General features: G+C 49.8%; 1 protein-coding gene across 2 annotated transcripts in view; it reads left to right on the forward strand.

Annotated features, from left to right (window-relative positions):
- Positions 1–20615: 20615 nt before the first annotated feature.
- The window catches only part of GATAD1 (GATA zinc finger domain containing 1), a 111979-nt gene continuing 106668 nt past the window's right edge, over positions 20616–25926 (forward strand). The window contains exon 1 of one of the 2 annotated variants that reach the window (XM_078663644.1): positions 20616–20730. In XM_078663644.1, coding sequence (XP_078519770.1) covers positions 20704–20730 — 27 coding nt within the window. In that variant the 5' untranslated portion in view covers positions 20616–20703. The remainder of the gene's footprint in view (positions 20731–25926) is intronic. The other variant, XM_078663645.1, reaches the window with a different exon arrangement.

The raw sequence follows: 25926 nt of genomic DNA on the forward strand, positions 1-25926 counted from the left end.
GATTGAGCTTTTGAAGCTCAGAGCGGAAGCCGATGAGAAGAGACTGCGCCTGGAAGTTGAGAAAGAGGCGCAGGAGAGAGCGGCGCAGGAGAGAAGACATACTCTCGCTTTGGAGGAAAAGAAGCTCCAATTGGCTCATGAGAGGAGCATGAAGGAGTTGGACTTCAAATATAAAGAGAGGGTGTCCAGTTCTAATGGTGGCAGCGCACAACCAGTACAGGCGCGTAAGGTATACATACCAAAGGATCTGGTACAGAATTATCAGAGGGGTGAGGATATTTATGCGTGGTTCAGAGCGTATGAACTTGCCTTAAAGATGAATGAGGTGCCTGAGAAGAATTGGGGAGCAGGATTGTGGAAGCATTTTGAGGCCTCTGGGAGGGATGTTTTGGCACCCTTAGAAGCAAAGGATGCTTTGTCCTACTCCGCCATGAAGGAGGCTTTGTGCCTCAGGTATGGGCTCACTGCTGAACAGTACCGCCAGAAGTTTAGGAACTTCAAGAAGCTTGATTCAAGTACTTGGGTGGAGTGTGTGAGTATGTACACGCGTGCACTGGAAGGTTGGATGAAGGGCAGCAAAGTTACTGATTATGTGGGGTTGTGTCACTTGATTAGTAGGGAGCACTTAAGTAGTTTATGTGTCCCAGAGCTGCGCCAGCATCATTTGGATAGCAAGTTAACTGATCCCAGTGAGCTTGCTAAAGAGGCGGACCGGTGGACGAGCACCAGGGTCCACAAGGGGGTGGTAAGTACCCCAGCCAAAGGTGGACAGGGTCCCCAGCAGAAGAGTGGGGGGGACACGGGTAATCAAAAGGAGTCTTCTAAAGGGCCCCAAAGTAGTTCTCAGGAGAAGGTGTCTCAACCCCCCAAGCCTAAGAAGTCCTGGCCCCATAAGGGCCCGCAGGACAAAAAGACCCTTACTTGCTATTCATGCAGGGAGGTGGGGCACATTGCTCCAAGCTGTCCAAAGAAGAAATCAGCACCCACTGGTGCTCCAGCTCCAGCTCCGGCGTTGGCCAGTGTAGCTTTGGGAGGGGATTTGATTTCTAGTGGGGAGGAGGGGTTAGCATTGATGACCCTTGTCTCTCTAGGAGACCAAGAGATGGTCCAGGAAACCTTGCTGCCCCAAAATACTAAGAAATACGGGCAGAAGGTGACCATCAATGGACAGGTGGTGGAGGCTCTGAGAGACACAGGGGCCAGCGTGACATCTGTTAGGTGTCGGTGGGTGTCTGAAGAGCAAATTGTTCCCCAGGTACTCCGGCCTGTGGTGGCAGCTGACAGTTCAGTGCGCTACTGCAAGTTGGCGAAAGTTCCATTCGAATGGGGAGGAGTCTCCGGTATTCTGGAGATTGTTGTAAGTGATGCCTTGCCTGTAGATTGTCTATTAGGTAATGACCTGGAGAGCTCCCCCTGGAAAGAGGTGGAGCACAGGACTCACTTGGAGATGTTGGGTTTGCCGGCGTGGATCTGTGTGTCCACCCGTGCAATGACAGCCAGAGAGGGCGGTCTAGCAGAGCTGGAGCCTGGAACAGTGGCCCAGGAACCTGCCAAGAGAGGAAGGGGTAGAGGGCGCGGGAAACCGGCCCCCACTGTTCCCACAGTCCAGGAGGAGGCAGACCCGGAAGGGGATGCCCTGGAACCTACAGGGGAGCAGGTGGCCGAACTAGGGGAATTGCCTGAGCTGTCCCAGTGGCAGCAAGAGGGTGGTCCCTCCAGGGAGGAATTCTGCCAGGCTCAGAAGGAGTGCCCTTCTCTCATTGGTGTGCGGCAGCAGGCCGCAGACCAGGCAGCAGGCCTGGGGTCCAAGGAGCATTTGATCTACTGGGAGGATGACTTACTTTATAGTGAGCCTAAGTTCGCTGAGCCCGGTGCAGCCCGTGTGCTGGTAGTATCGGAACGCTTCAGGAACTTCCTACTGGGTCTGGCTCATGACGTGCCTCTCGCAGGACATCTGGGGCAAGACAAGACCTATCACAGGCTTGTCACCCATTTCTACTGGCCCCAGATGAAGACACACGTCTCTGCCTTTTGTAAATCTTGCCAGACTTGTCAGGCCAGTGGCAAGAGCGGAGGGAAGCGTGTGGCCCCCCTCCAACCCTTTCCCGTGGTGAGCACCCCTTTTGAGCGGGTGGGCATTGACATCGTGGGGCCCCTGGATCCCAAGACAGCCCTAGGCAACAGGTTTATCCTGGTCTTGGTGGACCATGCCACTGGGTACCCGGAAGCCATCCCGCTCCGGACAGTCACCGCCCCAGTGGTGGGCCGTGCCCTGATGGGGATCTTTTCCCGTGTGGGATTTCCCCGGGAGGTCGTTTCAGACAGAGGGACAAACTTCATTTCTAAGTATATGAAGTCCCTGTGGAGTGAGTGTGGGGTGACATACAAATTCACCACTCCTTACCACCCTCAAGGAAATGGTTTGGTTGAGAGATTCAACCACACATTGAAGGGCATGATTATGGGCCTGGAAGAGCCCATGAGGCGGAAATGGGATGTCTTGTTGCCATGCCTGTTGTTTGCCTACAGGGAGGTGCCTCAGAAATCCTTAGGGTTCAGTCCCTTTGAGTTGCTGTATGGCCACCCTGTCAGAGGGCCTCTTACTCTGGTGAAAGAGGGGTGGGAGAAATCCCGTGGGAAAACCCCTCAGGATGTGTTGAGCTATGTGCTGGCCATTCGCAACCAGACCAAGCGCTTCAGGAAGCTCGCTCAAGAGAACCTGGAGGCTAGCCAGGAGGAAATGAAGAGGTGGTATGACCAGAACACTTCTCTAGTTGAGTTCCAACCTGGTCAGAAAGTGTGGGTGATGGCGCCAGTGGAGCCTTGTGCGCTCCGTGACAAGTGGTCTGGGCCATATGAGGTGGTGGAGCGCAAGAGCGAGGTTACCTATTTGGTTAACCTGAAGACTCCCAGGCAGCCCCTGAGAGTGCTACATGTGAACCGCCTCAAACCCCACTTTGAGAGGACTGAAGTAACTATGCTCATGGCTACAGATGCTGGAGGGGAGGAGGATAGTGATCCTCTCCCTGATCTCCTGGCAGTCAAGGAGCAAGAGGGGTCAGTGGATGGTGTGGTCCTCTCCCCCACCCTGACTCCAGAGCAGCAGGAGGACTTTCGCCAAGTCTTGGGTCAGTTCGCCTCCCTGTTCTCCCTGACCCCAGGTGTCACCAAATGGTGCGTCCACGACGTGGACACTGGAGACAGTCTGCCTGTGAAACAGAAGTTTTACAGAGTGGCTGACAAGGTCAGAGCCAGCATCAAGGAAGAGGTTTCCAAGATGTTGACGCTAGGGGTTATTGAGCCCTCAAGCAGCCCCTGGGCTAGCCCAGTGGTCTTAGTGCCTAAGAAAGCTGCTACCCCCGGTGGCACCCCAGAACTTCGGTTCTGCGTGTACTACCGTGGGCTCAATGCGGTCACCAAGACTGACGCGCACCCCATCCCCAGAGCGGATGAACTGGTGGATCGGTTGGGAGCTGCCCAGTACCTGAGTACTTTTGATTTGACTTCAGGGTACTGGCAGATTGCCTTAACTGACGGGGCAAAGGAGAGGTCAGCATTTTCAACACCAGAGGGGCACTTCCAGTTCCGTGTCATGCCCTTCGGGTTGAAAAATGCCCCCGCCACATTTCAGAGATTGGTCAACCAGGTACTGGCGGGGCTGGAGCAATTCAGCGCAGCCTACCTGGATGACATTGCTGTGTTCAGCTCCACTTGGGAGGAACACCTGCAACACCTCACTGAAGTGTTGAAGGCTCTGCAGAAAGCAGGCCTCACTATCAAGGCCAGTAAATGCCAGATAGGGCAGGGATCGGTGGTGTACTTGGGACACCAGGTGGGGAGCGGCAAGGTGGCGCCCCTACAGGCAAAAATGTATACCATTCTGGCTTGGGAACGCCCCAAGACCCAGACTGAGGTGAGAGCCTTTTTAGGTCTCACAGGGTATTACAGACGGTTTGTCAAAGGCTATGGCACCATCGTGGCCCCTTTGACAGAGCTGACATCTAGAAATCAGCCCAGGAAAGTGAATTGGACGGAGGCCTGTCAAACTGCTTTTGACACCCTCAAAACTGCCATGTGCACAGCACCGGTGCTTAAGGCACCTGACTTTTCCAGTGAGTTCATTGTGCAAACTGACGCTTCAGAGCAAGGCGTGGGAGCAGTGCTCTCACAGATCAATGAGGAGGGAGGAGATCAACCAGTGGCTTTCATTAGCCGGAGGCTAATCCCCAGGGAACAGAAATGGAGTGCCATTGAAAGAGAAGCTTTCGCTGTGGTCTGGGCTCTAAGAAGCTGAGGCCCTACCTGTTTGGGACTCACTTCCGTGTTCAGACCGACCACAGGCCCCTCAGATGGTTAATGCAGATGAGGGGTGAGAATCCAAAATTGTTGAGGTGGTCCATTTCCCTACAGGGGATGGACTTTACGGTGGAGCACCGCCCTGGTACAGAACACGCCAATGCTGACGGTCTGTCCAGATTCTTCCGCCTTAGTGATGAGGACTCCCAAGAGGTTGGGTAGTTCTCCCCACTTTCAGCTGGAGGGGACACGTGTTAGACCTGACACCTTTTGGCGTGGTTCTTCACCCATCTTTTTGCCTCTGACTCATGTGTTTTGATGCTGTGCTGGATTTCGTTTTTGCTGATTTAGATGCTTTGGACACTCTGCCACTGCTGATCAGTGCCAGAGTGTAAGTGCTCCCTCTGTAAATTGTGATATTGATTGAATATACCTGATTGGCATATTTGTATCACCCCGAAGTCCCTAGTAAAGTGCACTGTGTGTGCCAGGGCTGGTGATGACAAATGCTACTAGTGGGCCTGCAGCGCAGATTGCGCCACCCACATGAGTAGCTTTAAAATGGTGACTCAGGCCTGCCAGCGCAGAGCCTGTGTGCAGTCAGTGACTGCCATGTCAGCCTGGCCAGTGTCCCCACTGGCTAGGCCTAACCCTTCCCTGTCTGTGCACATCAGTCACCCCTATGGAAGGCTCTAGGTACCCCCCTGGGCAGGGTGCAGTGTATGGATAAGGTAGAGCATGTACTAGTGCAGGTCACATGCTCTGGTAGTGGGCTGCAGCCATTTTATGTGCTCACTGCTGTAAGGCTATCTTGCTCCATATAGTAACATGGAGGAGGCTGGGCCCATGTGATGCCAGCCTATCTTCCCATAGGAACAAGATGGGACATAAGTGAAAGATATCCCTGAACTCAGAATTTAATGACACATCTTTTATTGAAGGGTGTTTTTAAATCCTGTGTTGGAGAATAGCACTTTTAGAAAGTGGCTGTTCTCTTGTCTAAACCTTTCTGTGCGCCTGGGTTTGTGGAATGCCTGCCTGGTCTGGATGTGACAGGGGGGGCTGCAGAGCCCCGGAGGAGAGGGTCGGAGCCAGCCCGGGGATGAAAGGGCACATCTGCCTGCCTGGGAGGTGGGAGGAAGGAATGCCTGATAAGTACTGGGCTGTGCCGGCCATCTCCCCCATGCTAGCTCCCTCCTGGTGGTCAATTGACACCTCTGGCCCTGAAGCTGACAGGGAGAAGAAAACCAGAGACACCTCAGTGCTCCGCAACCCCCAGAACTGGTTTAGACTGGACCCAGGGCCTCCATGCACAAAGACTTCAAAGGACTTCAAAGACATTGAGGGGTATAAGGAAAGGACCCCTGACTACAGAAGTTTAGATTCTGAAATTCTGCAAGCAAGAAGGAACCTTCGCTGGAAGGAGGACAGCTAGAGAACTAAAGGAAGACTGCCTTGCTGTGTGCTCTAAGGGCTGACCTGTTCTACTGTCCAACTGGAAGCTAAGGAGGAGAAAGGGACTTTGCTGTGTGCTGTGACCCTGCCTACTTGAAACTGCCAAGACTCTGCTGTGTGCTGTGTCTACAACTGAATCTCCAAGGGCCTGAGAAGAGCTGGCCTCCTGTTGGGAACCCAGGGCTAATGGTTCCTAAAACTGTCCCAGACAACAGCTGCAAAACCGTGCTGTTGTGACCCGGGACGCGTGGTGCTTGACTGCGGAGCGTGAGGAGGGGATCGGTGTGCTCATCGGCACATTACCCGTGAGGGTCGGAGGCTTGTGGAGCCTCCCCTCGTGGAATCCGCTCCGAGGTGGTGGCGAGGTCGAGAGGGGGGGTCTAGTCGTGACCAGCGCCCTTGAAAACCCTTTGCCGCCAAATCACCACCGCAGCCCGGGGCCAGAAAACCCCCGTAACTTGCTCCGAGGTCCCGGAGCTGAAGCGCCAAAGAAACGAAGGAGCCGCGCTCCCATTGGTGGAGGGAGCCGAGCCCCCTCACTAACGCCGCGACGGGATTGGCCCGTGCGGCGCAGCGTCATCCGTGGTGGTGGGCCGTGATTGGCCGAAGGAGCGGAGCGTCATTGCCTGACTGTCCCGGGAGCCGCTCTGTCATTGGCTGACTCCCGGGTGCCCCAGAGGCTCGCCCAGACGCCGCGACCGGATTGGTCCCCGTCCTCGGGACCCAGGGAAGCGTTGCGCGATCACCGCCGGACCCGGGAAGAAGAGACCTGCCCTCGCCGAGGGATTTCCCCGAGTGTCTCCCGCCCCGGCCTGCCGTCCCAGCCTGGAGAGCCTGGCCCGCTCCCTGCCGCTCGTTGAATGATCGAGAGCAGGCGGGGGAGCAGGAGGGACCGGCCGGGCCCGGAGGAGAGTGAGTGCTGGGGTTCGCAGGGCGCCAAGGGGCACACGGAGGAGCGAGGTGGAACCGGGGGGAAGAGGAGAGCCCCCGGGCCTCGCGAGGCAGCGCGCGTGCAGCGCTTAAGAGCCACAAGTAAGATTTCAACGCTGGCATTGGTTACCTTGCTCGTTTTTAGAGCGGAAGGAATAGAAAGCAGGGGTAATATTTTTAGACCCCTGATTCGAGAGACTTGAGACTGGTTTTGATACTAAGAACTTCCTATTTAAGAGAACCATCCTAAAGATTAAGTGCAACCGTTAAGATTGAATGCCACATGTTCCTAAAGAAGTGATTATCATGTAAATGTTTTATTCACCTTGCTGAAACTAGATAAACGTATATATTTTTATAAAATATACTTACCTGTGTGGTCTCAGTTTGTGGTGGGTTGGGGATTATTGTTGTGTTAAGTGCAAATGTTATCCACATTGCCTCTGTTTAGCCTAGACTGCTCGCGCCATGCTACCTAGAGGGTGAGCAGGGGTTATCTCAGAGGGTTATTCCGACGCCCTGACTGGAAGCTAGGGTCCCTACTTGGTCTAAGGTACTTACCTCTGCCAACCAGAGACCCCGGGTTCTAACAATAATATTTCATTATTAGAGGCCTCAAGAGTGAACACCCAGGCAGTCAACTTAGTGCAGATCTCACTGGAAATAGATCACCTCTGCTCAGAGTACCGAGGTATGTTAGATCTGAAAATTAAGGCACAGTAGGCCGTTCACTCTATGGAGAATTATGAGTATGGCGAAAGAGCTGGGGCAGTATTGGCTAGTAAGATCAGAGCAGATCGAGTCAGGAACAATATAAATAAACTGATTATTGATGATCAGGGTACCATTTCCTGCCGTCAGGAAGAGATGGAAAAGCGCTTACTCTCCCTTTTTTCTAAACTATATGAGGAGGAATCCTCTCCCAGCTCTGAGAATACTCTGCGCTGGCTGGAGAATAAGGCTTTACCGAGTCTGACGGAGGAAGGTTGGGGTATGCTCAATAGCCCTTTCACGGAGGAAGAAATAAGACTTTATATAAAAAAAATAAAAAACAACAAAGCCGCAGGGCCGGATGCCCTCCCTGGTGAAGTGTACAAAGTGTGCCAAGTTATTATGACACCAAGACTTTGTGAATTATTTAACTACGTCTACAGCTCAGAGGGAAGGGCCCCACCATCTTGGAAGGAGTCCACAATTGTGCTTATATTGAAACCTGGGAAAGATCCTCTTAAAGCAGACTCCTTCAGGCCTATCTCCCTGCTAAACGCAGACTACAAGATATTTACTAGTGTTTTGGCAGGGAGATTGGCTAAGCTGGCCCCTCTGCTCATCAACCCAGATCAAAGGGGTTTTATAACTGGTAGATTTATTCAAGAGTTTTTTTTTTTTAAAACTCTTTATTCATGACTGTGTCAGGTATTACAATGTACAGGTTATCATCATACATCGCGGCAGTCTTTTCCGTTTTCTTTAACTGAACTGTGGCATATCATTCCTACTATTCATTTATTTATCAGGCCTCGTAACAGTCCCAAAAACACTGTAATACATCTCATATTCCGCATCCGTAGAATATTGTATTGCCTCAACAATTCCCCTCCCTCCCATCTCCCCCCTCCCTCTTCCCGTCTCCTGGCAGTCCCCGTGCCCAACGCCCATAAGGTGGACATACCATTTGTAAGCCTGTGTGAATGAACATTACATTGGATAGGCGTGGCTACCGGTGTAAGCAGGCTAGGTAGCCCCGTACATAGACACTCCTCACCCCAAGCATGCTGTCAAACAATATGTATCAGTCACAGTTCTGGGTCATCGTCCTCCAGTTCTAGTAACATACGGTCCCAGTCCTGTGCAATGGGGTATTTACGGTGGCCCTTCTGTTCCTCCCTGCGTAGCTCCGCAGCCTCTGCCCTTCCCCATTTCAGCATGTCCGACCTCCATACCTCTACATCTGGGGGTCTAGGTGACTTCCATCTCATGGTGAGGGTGCGGAGCGCCAACAAGAGAGCCAAGTCTATAAATTTCAATTGTGCCTTACAGGCCTTGGGTCTCTTCCTGTTGCCTATCAGGCAGGGCAAGGCACCCTCAGGGATCTGTAGAACAGTTATAGTGAACAGTGTATTCCTAATCGTCACCCAGTAATTGCGTATTCTCGGGCATGTCCAAAGCATGTGAATAATATTAGCATCATCTTCCCGACACCTAGGGCAGTTGTGGGGGGTGTTAGGAAACATCCTATGTAGTCTCTGGGGAGTGAGATATGCCCTGTGCAAAACCATGGCTTGTATAAATTTGAACTTAACGTTCCTGGACACTCTCCTAGGATGACCAAGGATGGTCTTCCAGTCGCCATCTGTGATCTCCTCCCCTGTGTCTGTGGTCCAAGCCTCCCTAAGTGCAGTGAGGGGCAAAGCTGCGTGTTCCCTGATACCCACATAGAGCCACTTCACTAAGTGTCCGCCCGTCCCCATGTAATGGAGAAGATGGACCAGTTCGTGTTGGTCCGGCTTGGTGCGTTGTGGAGCCCAGGTGCGTCTAACATAGTGGGTCACCGAGGCGTGCAACAAGTAAAGTCTTTGCGGGGCCCCTGTAGAGTGCGCGAAGGTAGCATGATCTAATAGAGCGTCATCTCCAAATAAGTCTCCCACCCTGTCCACCCCAGCATCTGTCCAGGGTCGTAATCTACGTCTGGACAGAGTCCCCTGCGGAGTCGGGAGGCCGAGTAGGGGGATGTTGTCTGCATAGGGAGGAGTTCCTGCCGTGTACCTTAGCGCTTGCCGCCAACATTTCAGTGCCACGAGTAGTAGGGGGTGACATTCCCTGGGAATCCGGGCCGTAGGCAGCAGGAGGGAGTGGAGGTCCCCACGCGCCAATTTGGCTGCCGTGAATGCAATCTCGTGGAGTTGTCTGCACGCCACCCATCTCGTCAGCCACTGAAGTTGGCTAGCATAGTAGTAGCTTCGCAGGTCCGGTACCCCCAGGCCCCCCCGTCTGGTGGACAACTGTAACTTCTTGAGACTCACCCGCCGTCTACCCGACCCCCAAATTAAGGTGATTAGCAGCGAGTTCAGTGTAGTGAATATGTGTTGTGGGAGGAGGACGGGTAAATTCACAAAGTAGTACAGTATGCGAGGAAGGAGGACCATCTTCGAAAGTGCCACCCGGCCCATTACAGATAGGGGCAGGGACGCCCAGAAGGTCACGCTGCCCCGGAGGCCGTTGATCGCTCTTCGCACATTGCCCTCAATCTGGTCGTCAGGGTTCCGGTACACGTTAATACCAAGGTATTTAAATGTAGTTGGAGCCACCTGGATCTCGTGAGCGCCAAATTGTATGTGAGTGGACTGCTGTCCGTCTCTAAAAAAGAAACCCAGTGATTTTCGGGGGTTCACCGCCAAGCCAGAGATTCTTTCGAATTGAGTAAAGACCGTCGCTAAATGTGTGTGGTCTCCCCGTATATCCCGGAGAAACAGTAGTATGTCGTCAGCGTATATGGAGAGCAGGTTATGAGTATCTCCAACCAGGATGCCCGCCTCCGCTGCTCTAGTCCGGAGTGCAATCGCCAGGGGTTCTAATGTGAGCACGAACAACAGCGGTGACAGTGGGCATCCCTGTCGAGTGCCCCTGTGTACGCCATAACTGTCTGAAGTATGTCTGCCGGTGCGCGCCCTGGCCGTTGGATGCGTGTACAATAGACGGATCCATTTTATCAGGGCGTTCGGGAAGCCGAAACGGTGTAAGGTTTCGAACATGAAGTCCCATGCCAAAGAGTCAAACGCTTGACGTAGGTCAAGGGTTATGCAGCCAGCTATTGGGAACTCCAGGGGGGTGGTGGACATCAGGGCGTGCAGTCGCCTCGTGTTCTGGGATGTGCTTCTCTCCGGGAGGAAACCACATTGATCCGTGTGGATCAGGCCAGGGAGATGGGCTTGGATTCTCATGGCGATAGCCTTGCTAAGGATTTTATACTCCGAAGGGAGCATAGACAGAGGCCTATAATTACCCACATCCAGAGCGTCTCTGCCAGGTTTCGGGATGGAAATGACCAAGGCCTGCATAGTCGAGGCCGGCAGATGGCCGACCTCATAAGCAGTGTTATATATTTTTTCCAGGACCGGCACCAGCGTATCGGAATAAGTCTGATAAAACTCCCCGGGCAGACCATCCATACCCGGAGTCTTACCCCGATTTAAGGTGTGGATGGCAGTTTTAATTTCCTGTTGCGATAAGGGTTCAGCGAGGGTCGTCTGGATCTCCCGAGGGAGGGTTGGGAGTACCAACTCATTCAGGAAATTCACCATGGCATCTCGATTATTATCAGGGGGTGGGGCATACAACCTCTCCAGATGATTCCTGAACACAGAGTTGATCTCCAACTGCGTGTGTACCTGTCTGCCCGTGTCGTCCCGGACGATCGTAATCACTGGGGTCTCAGGGGTATCCCTGATCAGACGAGCCAGTAGTGCCCCCGATCTGTCCGCCTCCGCCTGCTGTCGTCTCAAATATTCCCTATAGTCGATAACCCGTACGGTTTCTAGGAGTTCCGCATGCTCAACATTACACCGTTGTAGGTCATCCCTGCGACCTGGGTCCGTTCCCACCGCAGTCTCTAGCTCTGTCAAACGGCTCTCCACCGTACATAGTTTGTCATGAACCTCCTGTCTGGCGCCCACCAGTCGGCCTATCGCAGCCCCCCTCATCACAGCCTTCATAGCATCCCACACTACCAGGTTCGAGGACGCAGAGTCCCAGTTTTCCCTGAAGTAGCCAGTCAGCGTGTCCTCAAGGTGGGCACGGAACGGGCCATCCTCAAGTAATGAGGGGTTGAGCCTCCAGGTGGGTACCGGTGAGGGAATCCTGCCCCACTGCAGATCCAGCGTTAATGGCCTGTGGTCCGAGAACGTTTTGGCAAGGTACGCTGCTGATACACATTGTGTTGTTAGGGAGTTGGTGCAGGCGAATCTGTCCAGGCGGGTGTGTAGGTTATGTAGTGGGGAGTAGTACGAATATTCCTTAAGTGTCGGGTACAGTGTGCGCCACACATCATTCAATCCCCAGCCCTGAAGCCACGTGCTAAATGATTCCGACATTTTATGAACTCCCGCCGCCTGAAGGGGAGGGTGTGATCTATCTAAGCCCGCATCTAGGACCATGTTCCAGTCTCCCCCCAGAATCCACGGGGTGTCCGCCCAGCCTGCCAGGACCCTACCAACCGTCAAAAGGAATCCGTCCTGGTCGTAGTTTGGGGCATAAATACAGCCCAGGACTACCAGTATACCATCTAGTGTGCCCCTTACCAAAAGGTAACGCCCCTGGTCATCTGTTTTCCTCTCTAGCTCTACGAAGGGGACCCCATAACGTATCCATATCGTGGCTCCCCTGGAAAAGGCAGAGTATGTTGTGGAAAGCACAGCTCCCCTCCATTTTTTCCGTAAAGTGTGCACCTCAGGCTGTGTCAGGTGGGATTCCTGGAGGAATACAATGTGCGCTCTCTGGCGAATCAAGAGGGCATGTACTCTATGTCGCTTTTGTATCGCCCCCAACCCCCTCACATTCCACGTAACCAGCCTATACTTCCCTCTCACTTCAGCCATATCCAAATACAGGCGTCCAAGGGGATGACAGAATGCAATGCTTTATGGCCCCCGGCCTAATCAGCCCGGAGACGGTTCCCTCCCTATCCCAAACCCCAACTCTGGAGGCGCAGCCTCGGAACTGTGCTGTGCCGAACATGAAACTGTAAACAAAAAGCAAACATTTAACAGTGCATACGCTCTTGGGGGGTCTACTAGGCTTGAGCCATATCCGATGGACCATGCCAGTCTGTGCCGTCTGCTCAACGGCGCCGCCGGGAGGGATATCTGTCAACCAATCACTGCCATTGCCCGCCACTTAGGGGGGGGGGCCCTGTATCCCCGCACAGTCAGAGGCGTAGACCCGGAACGGGTAGAGTGTGGGTCGTACACAGGCCGCATGCCTGGGATCGCACACAGTGGACAAGAATATGGCACTTCCGGAGCTAACAGGTAATGCATACACACATTTGCGCACTTTGGCCAGAGATTCCTCTCCCTCCCCACCCCTCGATCGAGCAGCCAGGTTACAACAAAGAAAAAGGATACCAATTTGACTTTACGATACGGATCATATCAGCAACAGTCCTTATTCCAGGGCAATGTCTAGGAGTTCATCCGCCGCTCTGGGCGTCACAGTCGGGAACAGCACCATACTGTTTTCCGAGTCCGAATGTATAGTGCTATCCTCAGTGTCTGTATTTACTTGCCCTCGGTCTTCTCTGAATGAGCCCGCCACTGCAACAGCGTCGTCCTGCCCTTTTTTCTGTTCGTGGACAGGAGGCCCACGTCTCTTCGGTTCCACTCTACGTGCCCTTGGCCCCCCCTTTGCACTCTTCGTTCCATCTGCAGTCCCGCTAGCCGTCGAGTCCTGAGTCGGGTCCAGGTCCTTCTCGAAGTCCATCACTTCCAGCCACTCTTCCGCATCCGTGGGGCTATCGAAGAAGTGGGTTTTATTATCGTGGATCACTTTGAGGCGTGCAGGAAACAACAGAGCGTATCGAAGTTTGGCCTTTTGGAGTTTCTTTTTAACCTCATAGTAGGAAGATCTCTGTTTCTGCACTAAGTTAGTGTAATCCGGATAGAGGGATATGCGCTTGTTCTCGTATTCTATAACGGATTTCAGTCGGGCTTGTCTAAGCAGTGTGTCCCTGTCCCGATAGTTGAGGATCCGGACAATCAGGGGTCGTGGTGCTCTGCCCGGGCTCGGCTGACCCGTAGGGATCCTATGAGCTCTCTCTACACAGAAATACGGGGACAGTCCTTCCGCAGCAACATTGTCCCGAAACCAGTGCTCCATAAAGTCCGTTTGTGGGGCCCCTCACAGCGTTCCGGAAGGCCAATGGCGCGTATGTTGTTGCGTCTATTGCGCCCTTCCGCATCCTCCACTCGGTCCATAACAGTTTGCACCTGGTGTTGGATTTGTTGGATGGAGTCCGTATGTTCCGCCACCGCAGGGGCAAGGTCCGTCAGCACCATTCCCTGATCTTTGACTTTGTCCGATAGTTTGGCATGGTCGGCTTTAAGAAGGGAGAGGTTCGTGGTAAGGGTGCCCATTTGCGCTTCTATCGCAGCCCTAGAGTCTCTAATTTCTTTAAGGATCAGGTCCAGTTTGTCGCCCTGGTGGACCTCCGCGGGAGTAGAATTCAGTACCAAGGGTGCAGAGCCATCCATAGTCGCATCAGGGATAGGTCCCGTCGCAGTTCCGTCCTGGCCCTCTGTCTTCTTCGTGCCTCTGCGTCCCATGGTGAGTGTTGCAGGGCAGATCCCAGCCACCATTCAGGACCCGACTCTTCAGGCGTCTGTCTCGTCCCCCAGCCCCTGCAGCGCACAGCAAACGGACAGCTGCACCAGATTTTTCAGTATAGGACCACTGGACGCGGAGACTCAGGCCGCAGTCGCGTTCGTCCCTCACCGTGCAGGTGGCAGGGGGCCAGCGGGCCTGTGGGCCAAAGAGGGTCTCGTCACTTCAGGGAAAGCGGCAGGCCTCCTCACGCCCGCTAAGGGGGGGGGGCGACCACCCCGCTTCTCCACTCCTCTCGGTGCTAGTCGGCCGTCACCCCAGCCCCCGCCGGCGCAGGTCCAGGCCGACCAATCTCTCACATCCAGGCCTCACCTCACACTCGAGGAAATGGCGGCAAGTCCAGCAGTGCGCCCCCTGTCTCTTATTCAAGAGTTGACCCTGCAATTAATAGGAAGCATAGATCTGGCAGTGGCACGGTCGGAGCCCTTGGCGGTGGCAGCATATGATGCCGCCAAGGCCTTTGACCGTGTTAATTGGGGCTTCCTCTGGGATCTTCTGAGTACCATGGGGCTTGGTACAATCTTTATCCAGGCGCTGAGGGGGTTCTATGAGGGGGCCACAGCTGCGATCCTAGTGAATGGGTTTCTGACTACTCGCTTCAGTATAGGGAGGGGAACTAGGCAGGGGTGCCCTCTGTCGCCCCTCCTGTTCGACATCTATATAGAGCCTCTGGCGCAGGCATTGAGGATAGATGAACTGATTACACCTTTTACAGTTAAGGAATATAGTTGCCAGCTGGCGTTATATGCAGATGATTTGCTGGTCTACACTAGCAATCCAGCCGAGGTGTTTCCCAGAGTAGAGGAGATTATGAGTGACTTTGGTCAGTATTCTGGGTATTTGATTAATGCCTCGAAGACTGAAACAATGAGCTGGGGAGTAGATAATTGGGGTGCTGCGCAAAATACCCAGTTCAGATACTTAGGCATAATAATAACGTCAGACCTAAACAATTTAGTGCAGATAAACGTAAAAAGGGTAGATAAGGATGTAGATCATCTTTTTCTGCGGTGGCAGAACCTCCCTCTTACAATCTATGGCCGTGTTAACCTGGTCAAGATGGTTATTTTGCCTAAATTGACGTACCTATTTAGTATGATACCCCTGATCTTCTCCGATAAAATCTTGGGGAAAATTCAGGGGAAAATAGGTAGTTTCATATGGGCAAACAAAACGTCCAGAATATCATGGCAAAAACTCAAAAGGAAATTGTTGAAGGGGGGTCTCGCGCTCCCAGATGTCCTTTGGTATGCCTTTGCGTTTCAGTTAAAAAATATTCGAAGCCTCCATACTAGTCCCGATAATTCTAATTGGGGACAGATTCTGAATATAATGGTGGATCTAGAGGGGGTGGGCCCGGTTTCCTGTATAAATTCAGCTCACCCAGATACTACAAAAAGGTGCGCCTTAAGGTTTTAAAACTCGCCTTTTCTGTATGGAGGAGAGCAAAAGCAAAATGGGGCATAAAATACTACTCTGATTTTGCCCCAATTTGGGAGTCGCCGGGACTGCCACTCTGTCTAAGGGACGGTCTGTCCCTTCCCATCAGGAGAGCTGGAATAACAATCTGGTCGGATCTGATAACATCAGAGGGGGTTCTCCCGTGGGAGGTGTTGAGATCTAAGATTGGGGACTCCCTTTCCAAATTTAAATATATTCAACTTTGCTCATGGTATTCTGCTGAGAAGGATAACATTGGCGGCAATTGGGATATTGAGCTCGCCCTTCAAACTCCTGGGTATAAAAAGAAGGAAGTGGGTTTCTGGTACAAATAAACCCTAGAGGCAGAGGAAACCCATGCCCCGCCACTCTATCTGGTTTGGAGCTTGTCATCTTTGGAGGCCGCCTCAGTCACCCTGTATGATATATCTCTCCAATATTTGTATAAATATGTTAGATCTGCCTCACTTAAGAAGAACCATTTTTATGTAATCAATAGGCTATATTATACGCAAAAAAGAATTGCGAAATTTGTTAGCCCGCCCCCGGGGTGCCCAAGATGTGGTTTAATCGAGGCAGATGACATCCATATCTTTTATGACTGTCCAATCTTGGGCCCCTACTGGTCAAGTGTGGAGAAGGCAAAGGAGAGTATTTTCAAGATTAGACTTACCTTAACTACAGTTAGAGTGATGTTCTGTTTAGATGCTGATCTTATTTGCTTACTTAGGGTGGCACAGGTGGCTTTATTTTTTAATTGTATTATTATTGCACGTAGGGAGATATGTAAGGTATGGAAGGATACTAGTCCTCCCTTGTACGAAAGTTGGCTTCAAGCTGCACTCAGAATAGCACGATTTGAATCTGTCATGGCACTCAATGTAAATAGTATTGTTTGGGCACCTTTAATGGAATGGGGGAAAGAAATGAGGCTGATATGATATGTTGTCTTAAACTGTCCTATGATTACACCATGCCTCGGAACAAAAAGGGGCAGGCTGGGTCGGCCCAGGTAAAGCAAGAACTTCACCCCTGGGCGCCCAGGAAGGTATGGGGATGCTAGTGTTCATTTGCACTCACCTTGGTGAAATGAGGACAAAAAAAAATAAAAAATTCCAACATGTTCCAAACCCTGCCATCTGACCTCTCCCTGCGTTACCCGTCCCTAGTTGAGCAAGACGCGGCAGAAAGGGGCGATATACCACTGGTAAACCGCTAGCCGTATGGGTTGTCGCTGGCGGATTTGTCAATGACATCCATTGTAGCCATAATTCTGTATCTACGTTACCCCAAGGCTTCTCTGGACATATACTCATTCTGGCTCGGAATTCCTCTTCGTAGTTAAGCCAAGAATAGCCCCCGAAATGCATCTGCGTTTGCGCACTACATCCATATATTTAAAAAGGGGAACCACCCTCTTGGGGTATTTTTCAATGTATATGCTGGAAAAGATGAGAAAAGCCAAAGTCCAATTCTCAATATGACAGGGGACCCAGGGGCGTCTCGCTAACTCCCACTCCTCCTCCTTCAACCCTTCTTTGGCCTGTACATCTCTATGGAGCAGCTTAAAAACGTCTACAAATTCATGGTCCCAAATTCTTTGTTTCGTTTTCAATGATAAATGCGTGTCTAAAGGCATCCCCAAACCCATGTATGGAAGACGTTTCCTTATGTTTACCTCTGTGGCTAGCGCCTTATGACCTTACTGTTCCTTTACCTGCTGTATAACCTCATCACTTCCCCTCCCTTTAGAAATGGGGACTTCTTCTAAGGTTTCAGGTAACTCACTTTCTGTCCTAACCTTTGACCTTACCTGTTTGTCCTGATCCTTCAAACCTTCCCCCACCCTCTCGTTCAAATTATGACAAGTGGAATCCCAGGCAGACCACCATTGCTGCTTACCTCTAGGAATTTGCTCCGCTCTGTCTTGAAATTCTTGAATGACATTCCGCTGCTTACCACGTTGTAGCTTCTCCGTAGTTGTCAGGTCCGCTCTTGACTTCTGCAACGAGGGAGCACAAAAAGTTGCCGCCCTCCCTAACCCAGATGACTCCCTCTCTTCTTCTACCCCTTCATCATTATCTTGCACATCAAATAATTCACCTTCCTCCAAGATAGTCCTGTCCTCATCAAAAGTAAAATTTGAATCCCTCCCACCAGACCGCTTGGTACTGGTGCTAGGGCATTCGCCATCGCCTATGCCTCCATCAAATCGGGACCAGTCTCTGGCAGGCCTCCGCTCGGTAGGTCTGCCCGCTTGAAGGAAATCCGCGCTTGACCCGCCGAACCCCGTAGTACTCCTGGCCACCGCAAATTGCGCCGCTGGCCGAGGCTTCCCAACTCTTCTGCCCTTATGTGTGGGTGCAATAGAGATATTCTTCTTTGCCTTTTTAGACGATGACAATTGAGAGAATTGGGACACGCCTGTCACTGGCTCTAAAAGTTGAAAAACATTCTCTTTGTCACAACCATGTGACTTGTCATGTGAAAACCACACCCACTGGCCTTCATCCTCCCACATAACCTGGGCGAGCCGATGAGACCTCTGTCCCGGGGGGGATCTGGCACAGGAAAAATATACTCAGTGTTAAAACGGCTCAGTGGCTCCCTGCCGTTGCAAACCTGTCCCTCTAAGCTCTGGGAAGATGGGTGCTGTTGTGCCCTCACCTCCACTACATCAAATTCACAATCATTGGCCTGACCTGCGTAGTCGCTGTCCATCACATTCCCCAGGTCATGCTCTACGCTGGTGAGCAAATTACCAACACCATCAACCAAAGGGCTCTCAGAAACAACATCCCTATGGATTTGTGTCATGGCACTACTAGGCTCATTAGCTACTGACAAACTCTCATTAAGTACCAAAGGCTCCTGTACCACCTGGTCATCCTCAGAGTCGCTAGAATACAGAACCAGCAATGGGGGCTGCTGTGAGGTGGCAGGATTAGAACATACAATGGCAACATCATCCTGCATTCCTGCATACTCTGTTAAATGCCTGCTGTATTGCTACGGTCTGAGGCTCTACCACATGACCTGCATCCAACCTAACTTGCCCGCCACGCTTCCCGCCTCGTCTGGTATATCCTCTAAAAGGCGCCTTGTGCAAGCAAAATACACTATCAGCCCCAGTCTGAGTGCCCCTACCTACCATGGGTGCCAACCACTCACCGCAGCGCGGTCCCCAGATGCCCCAACTGGCGACAGGGAGTGTGTTTGCCTCTTCGGCACTGGGCGCGCTGTGCTCCTGGCACCACAGACACTGGCTGGCCTTTTTCTCGCTAAATGCGCGGTTCCCCGCCCCCTCACTGAGCTCTGTGGTAAACAAGCAGCCACTGCGCGCTGAACTCCAGTCGCCGCCTGCCTCCGTGGCCTGACTGGGGAATGTTGTGCCACTCTATGGGCCTCAGCCGATAATAAATCGGCCCGGCCCGCCTCCTGAATGACCCGGAGCGCTTCTAGCACCTCCGCTTTCAAAGACATGCTGTCACCAGTCCAAAAAACGCTAATATAAATACTCGCTATAGCCAAAAGTAATGGCAAAAACCCAATGACACTCTCACGAAAACTCCGGCCTCCCTCCACTCAACTGCCGACTCTCAGCCTCCCTCAAAGCACACCAATACCAATGCTCGATATGTAATAAAAAAGGCATAAACCGACGTCTCACCACAAAGCACACCAATGAAAACAGGCTAATATGGTATAATTGGCATAAACCAGAATCGCACCTCAGCGCACCAAATAAACGGTCGCTATTAAGATAAAATAATGTCAGAAACGCACTTCGCACACCAATATAACACTCGCTATTGTGGTAAAAATAATTACATAAACCTACGTCGCACCACAAATTTAAACACTCGCTACTCACAAAAATTCCGGCCTCCCGCCACCCGGCTGCCGCCTCTCAACCTCCCTCAGCGCGCACTGTGACGTTTTCACAGCACGCGCTCCTATCTGCCTACCTGCCATTGTCCTGGGCCGGTCCATCCGGGCGAAAGACCCCAGGAGAGACCGCTTGCGCTCTGCTCCCCCTGGGGCCCCCACATGAATTTTATCAACCACGCTCAAGCACTTGCATCACTGTTCTGCGGAGTCGGTCAGGAACCAAAAGGGTCTCATCATCTCTAACTCACAAGACACAACATATGCAATACTGCTTTGTTGTTATTTACTTTGAGTCATGATGCACAGCAGTTCGTGCTGCTGTGAAACATCTTTAAAAAAAAACATTAACAAAGCCAAATAGCTTTCGCAGAGCAATTTTTTTTTAAAGATGTTGCACAGCAACATGGGCTGCTGTGGATAGGGTTACCACATGGCCGGTTTCTACTGGCACCACCGGTATTTGAATGTCTTGGCCAGTACAAAAATAAGCGAAGTCACCTAAAGTCAGTATTTTTAGCCCTTCTCTGTACATACTTCAAAAAACAAACATAAGTAGAAAGCACTTTTAGATGTGTTGTAGAGCTGTATTTGTGATCCCTGACTAATAATTTAAAGTAAACATGGGCAGAAAAGTCATGTTACAAATTAATACTTTTGATTTTGTACAAAGTCCTACTTAAGAAACTGTCTTTGTAGACTCTTGCAGTCTTTTTCTCCTGGGAAGGTTGAAACCCCTTACTGTAGAACGGGTATAACGCGGTCAGCACTGGCTGCGACATACCACTCTCTTTTTATTACTTTGAGTCATGTCAAAACCATTCACAACCCCAATAGGTCTTGCATAGCATACACGCCAACAGTTTAGAAGAGGAAAGTGGGAGATTAAAAAAAGAAAAGCAGTCGGGAGAATGTAATTTCCTCATTGATTTCTTTGGAAGGAGAAGCAATGTCAGGTCGGAGACAGACGAAATAAAGACATTTTTGGCTGAAAAATATAGGGAGTCTTCCAACTGAAATCGTTTCTATTGGATTGTTTGCATAGGCAAAACCTAAACCTACTGGCTTTGCCAGTGCTTGTTTAAAAGGTACTTCCATGTCGAGCACCTGCTGACGTCATAGCTAATGAGCACTTCGGGAATGGCTCGGGTGAACCTTAATGCGCCAATCGTAGTCAATGTATACATTGGCAGAACCTCCCCCTCCCAGACAATACCCAGACTATCTTCAGCTTTGGGATTGGTTGTCATGTGACCCGGAAGTACAAAAATTATAGGCAAATAACATCCGTTTAAAGATTTACTAACGACTGCGGAGATGAGGCTGAGTTCACGGACGGTCCGTGTAAGTAGTGTTCAGGTCGACGATGTTTTATAGACCACTATAACTTGTGCGTTTTTTTAAACGAAAAAAAAAATCGCTATTTTGTCCGATTTGCTCAATTTAAAAGCTGTATTTTGAGCTAAAAGCAAGTGGCCCAGCTTCTGAAATCTATCCCAAACACAAAAATAAATGTGTTCTCATCACTGTTAAGTTTCGTTTGAAATCTTGGGGCAAGGCTTCAGATATTGCAGTGGATATGGTTACTTGACAAATCGGACAATTCCCATCCAACATCATGCTCTACTCTTAGCCTTCCACGTAATTGCCAATTATCATGCATTTTAGTAGTGGGTATTTTTTTTTAATTGAGACTACATACAAACGAATGTGCATTTCGGCAGCCGTGTGTAAGTGGGCCCATACGGACTACTTTTCAAGGGGGTTGGTACTTGAAATCATGTATTAACTATATGATATTAGATTTGTACGTATAAGATACTTTAACTTATCAATGATTTACCTATTTGACGTCTTAAATAAATATTTAGTAATTTATTAACAATTCGTGTAACTTAATGTTATAACCGTTTTCTATGATTTGCCGTTCACTGGTGTCAGCATGAAAACTTAGATTTTTCTAAAAAATATCTAGCTGGCGTGCTTGAGAGAAAGGGAAGTTTTGGTTGTCAGTTAAACGTTCCATAGAGCAGAACTAAGGAGAGAAGCCCAATCCGAACGAAGTAAAGTCTTGACTGCCTCCTTTTTTGTATTCCAATTTCAAGATACCAGGTGGGAAACCCGCATTATCTTGCCAAAACTGGAGCGTTTGATTATATTAGCATTCCCTGCTAACTGTCAGGCGGAGAATTTCTGAGGGTCCAAATGAGCTAACATTATACAAATGTCTGTGTTTGAAATCTTATAGGCCATCTTCTTGAACATCATTTTTCCAAATGGTCTACTTTAGTCCCTGTAGGTGGAGCCAGCCAATAGTGTCCCTTCAGTAATGCTAGTCCCAGCATTACAAATGTTTCTTCTGGGGAGTTTTATATAGCGCGAACTAGACCCGAAGGTATCCGAGCGCTTTACATGAGCACCAGTGTGTTGCAGATGGACACATTCATTTTTTAGGTCTCGCCTAGGCAGTGCGCTTGCGATGCTCTAGGAGATGACCTTTAGAAATCGGTCTGCTCCTTTTCAAGCACTTGTGCTTGTGCTGGCATCCACCTTGCGGAAGCGAGCAGTGGCGTGCATGCTAATTGAAAACAAATGGCTCTCGCGCCCCGCTGCTTGCTCCTGCAAGGTGGATGCCAGCACAAGTACGAGTGCTTCAAAACAGCTGCTGCTTGTCTTCACAGCTGGAGCCCACTTTTGTAAAGCACCGCACACCACTCCTAACACGGGCTCAATACAAACAATGGCGGCCACAGCTTTATCCTTTCTGGTTTTTAACCTTCATGATCGGGGGTCGCCTTGCATGTGTATTCAAATAATATTGAAATTATTTGTTTCACCGTCACCTTTGAGTGATGCAAGGGGATCTTTCTAATTGATTCAGAACTTGGTGCAAATCTTTTATTTTGAGATGAGATCACAGCCTACGCAACTTTAGGATCACAGAACTATCTCTGGGATTGAGACTAAATAGAGGAGAAATTTCACTCATTTTGCCGTGGTAGTGAAATATGTGGGCTAGACTCGAGCGCTTAAAATTTTGAATTGTGGCCGCGCGTTGTCTTGTAAGAGTATCAAGTTACGTCGCCTCTTCCTTGTGATTTTGGTTGGTTGTCGATGTGGAAGCGCAGCATATTGTGTTCCAGATGTGAATTTGGATGTAAACTTTTGTATCAACTGGATCTTGTAGATTCTGCATTTTATTGGGCATATTGCTTCTCAAAGTAATTCCAAACTGCTGAAATGCGTTGTAGTGTTTAAATGTGTACTTTAGTATTTGATAGCATTTCCCAACTTACAATTTTGTATTGCAAGGATTCTTTAGTGTGTGAATCTGAGTTTGAGTAGGGTGTCGAGTTTGTCATCGGCTGTGTTTAGATGTGGACGGTGGCGGTGTTAGTGATGAATCTCCCAGAGGTGTAAAGTGACTGTTGACAGAGTGCTCGTACATTGTAGATGCAGCTTGATGCCCGGTTTGCAGCGCTGCGCCTGACAGCCTTCCAGGACTTGGGTGCAGTATTTAAGAGCACCTTTCACCCCAGTCCTTTGCATGGCATTCCACTGGTTATCATTCGTCGTGTGCGTGTTTTGTTACTGGTGCACTAGGTCTGTGCCACTCCAGCTTCTACCCGGCTCCGGTAAAGTTTCTTCTGAAGTTCATACGTGACTCCGACATGTTTAGGATTTTGCAGACGCATTGTTTTGCCCCATCACTCAGTCTTGTTCTTTTGTGAGGGGAATTCTTTTGCACATCTCTAATCAGCTGTATATGTAGATGTGGGAGAGGTGTGGCGCCGCGGCCAGGGCGACTGACGCTGGAATCTGGGGATCAGGGTTCGATCCCCGGCTCCGGTGGCAGGTTAGCCCAGCACCATGTGACTCTGGGCAATAGCTTGCTTAATCTTCCAGACGGCCCCCAGCGCCTAGAGACCCTTACGGGTGATTGTGCGCTTTACAAATGTGGATTATTATTATTATTATTATTATATTATTATTATTATTATTATGTTTTAGTGCAATCCGAGATCCAGAAAAAGGCCGAGGACGTTTTTAACGGGTTTTTAATAAAGGTATTCTACTTGTTTCTTTCTCTTCCGTTTTATAGTCCCTAGCAGGTTTAATATTACGCGCTATGCATGTTTACTTTTCAGAACTGTCTACATGTGTAAAACAAATCTGCTTTTTGCCCAGACCCAATGCAGTCTTACTCTGGCAGGCAGCGATCTCTGCTTCTCGTGCTTTTTGACGGGGTGCCAGGCGTGTGCGTTGCTCTTGGGTTGACTCATAGAGTTGCTGATTTCTAAATTCAGAAAAAAAGTGGTATCTGTATCCAGGGGCACGGTGACAGATTCTGCCCTGAGGCGTCCTTTTCTTGGACATAGATGCTCTTCTACCGGTTTCGCGCAAACTTAATTTTTTTACCTTGTGTTTTACCTCGAATTGCCACTTGAGGGCACACTTTAGACCTGTTTGAGCGCAAAAACTAGAAAAGTCTTGGAGCACAATCGCTGCAAAACGTTCACAAAAAAAAACACTACCCTGTTGCTGGTTAAGAACAAGCATCGATCTCTTGTCTTTATGGGGCCATGTGTTTCTAATTAGAAACTCATGGCCCCATAAAGATAAAAAGGTGCTTTGCGACAGGATCTCAGACCCTAGTACCAAGCATTGGCATAGCCAATAGGTCTCGCCTTTGGGACCTTATAAATGTTTAGTTATCCAGCACAATATCCTTGGTGCAATAACATCAATTGTTGCATGGCTAAACACTTATAAGGTCCCAAAGGCGAGACCTATTGGCTATGCCAATGCTTGTTTTGTTGGGCACAGGGAGATCAAGTGATGTGCCTAGAATCACAGGATGTTGGGCTACCCTGCCAAGACTACAATCCAGTTCCCCAGCTCAGCTCCGAGGTTGATCGCTCTATCCGTTAGGCTATACCCTTGTTACAATGAATTTTCCACTTAGTTGTTTTTTTTTTTTTTTACACAATTCCCTAGGCTTCTCGGCTTTGTCACCACCTCCTCTTGACACCTTCAAAGTGCCATGTGAGATGTATGAACATGGCATCCGGACGGGGTGAGACTTTAGGGGGAAGAGGGAGGTCCCAATTGGACGATCTCTCAAGATAAATATATATTTTTTTAGGGTCATGTATGACAATGCAGGTAATAAAGTCAGCTTAAATTTAGTGTTCCTAGACTACCCTCTTCTTCTTTTACATTTGTTTTTGTTAGAGTTTTATGTAGCGCAAACTAGACCCGAGACATCGGGTATCAGAGTGCTTTAAATAGCACCAGTTTCGTTATAAAAGGACACATTCATTTTTGTTAGGCACGGGAGATCAAGTGATTTGCCCAGAATCACAGGATGTTTAGCATTGTTGCCGAGACTCATACCCGGTTCCCCAGCTTCGAGGTCGACCGTTCTAGCCTTAAGGCTACATCCTCTCCTCTTCACTTGAGCATATGCTTCCTTCCACTCAACTTATTATATCTGTTCTTGAATTTCATCCTCTTACAGCTGTCTGGATTTTTAGGTCGAGCCTAAACAGTGCTTGCCCTGTCACTTAGCGACCTGTTGTATTTGCTTTTGGAGTTGAGCTCCCCACATTGCTTGCCCATTGCTTTTTATTTGTCTCTGTGAGCGTCCTTGCTTGCTAATGGACAAGCCTGCCTCTTTGTCCCTCCTTTTTGTTTCCGCTTTCCTCCGATAAAGCACCGGCCAAGAATTATATCCTTACACTTTAGGTGTTTGACTTCCTTTGGGGACAACTTTTCTTCTGGTCTCCCTGCCTCAGCGCGGCACTTGCTTCTCGTTCGCCGCACTTTCAATTTGTAGAAACAGTATTTTAAAAACGACAAAACCTCTTCCTTTAATTGTTATACAAACATATACAATGTAGATTAATATGAAAAATCATAAGGAATTAAGTTAATGGATTTTGATGGCATTCTTAAAATTCTTACACAACATTAGACCCGTAAAAATTACTCAACTTTCAAATATGGCTGCTATGTTTAATAAGTCTAGTCTAGTCTATTGCTGATCTCTTTAATGTTGTAGGTGAACCCTGTGTAACGTTCAGGTGACTTCACAATCAAAGACTGTTGGCAGGCAGCCCTGGCACGGGGTAGAGACACCATTGCTGTTTCTGTGTCAAAACAAAAGTGGTACTCAGGGCGGCGGTGGGCTACATGAGTGTTTCTCTCCTTCTGCTCCCTCGACTGTGTTCAGGTATTTTTCCTTTATCTCACATCCCAGTCAATAAATAAGGTGTCTGAGTAGTTAGACTTAGCTGTGGTGGCCACCTTGCGCTTACTACAGGCTGCAGGAACTTGTGTTGCACCTCTGTAGATATTCATAACACAAATCTTGTAAACCAAGAGCTGCTTTAACAATGGGTTGGCTTGCTTTGGTTTTAAAATATTGGCCTCTCCTCACGTGGTCAACTAGATTGCTGGAGGCTACAATACTTTCTCCCAGTTGTTTCCTGGGAGCTGACAAAGGCGTGAAGCACTCTCTGTATATGACATAGCTTA

This window comes from Lissotriton helveticus, chromosome 10, assembly GCF_964261635.1.
Source record: "Lissotriton helveticus chromosome 10, aLisHel1.1, whole genome shotgun sequence".
Lineage (NCBI taxonomy): Eukaryota > Metazoa > Chordata > Amphibia > Caudata > Salamandridae > Lissotriton > Lissotriton helveticus.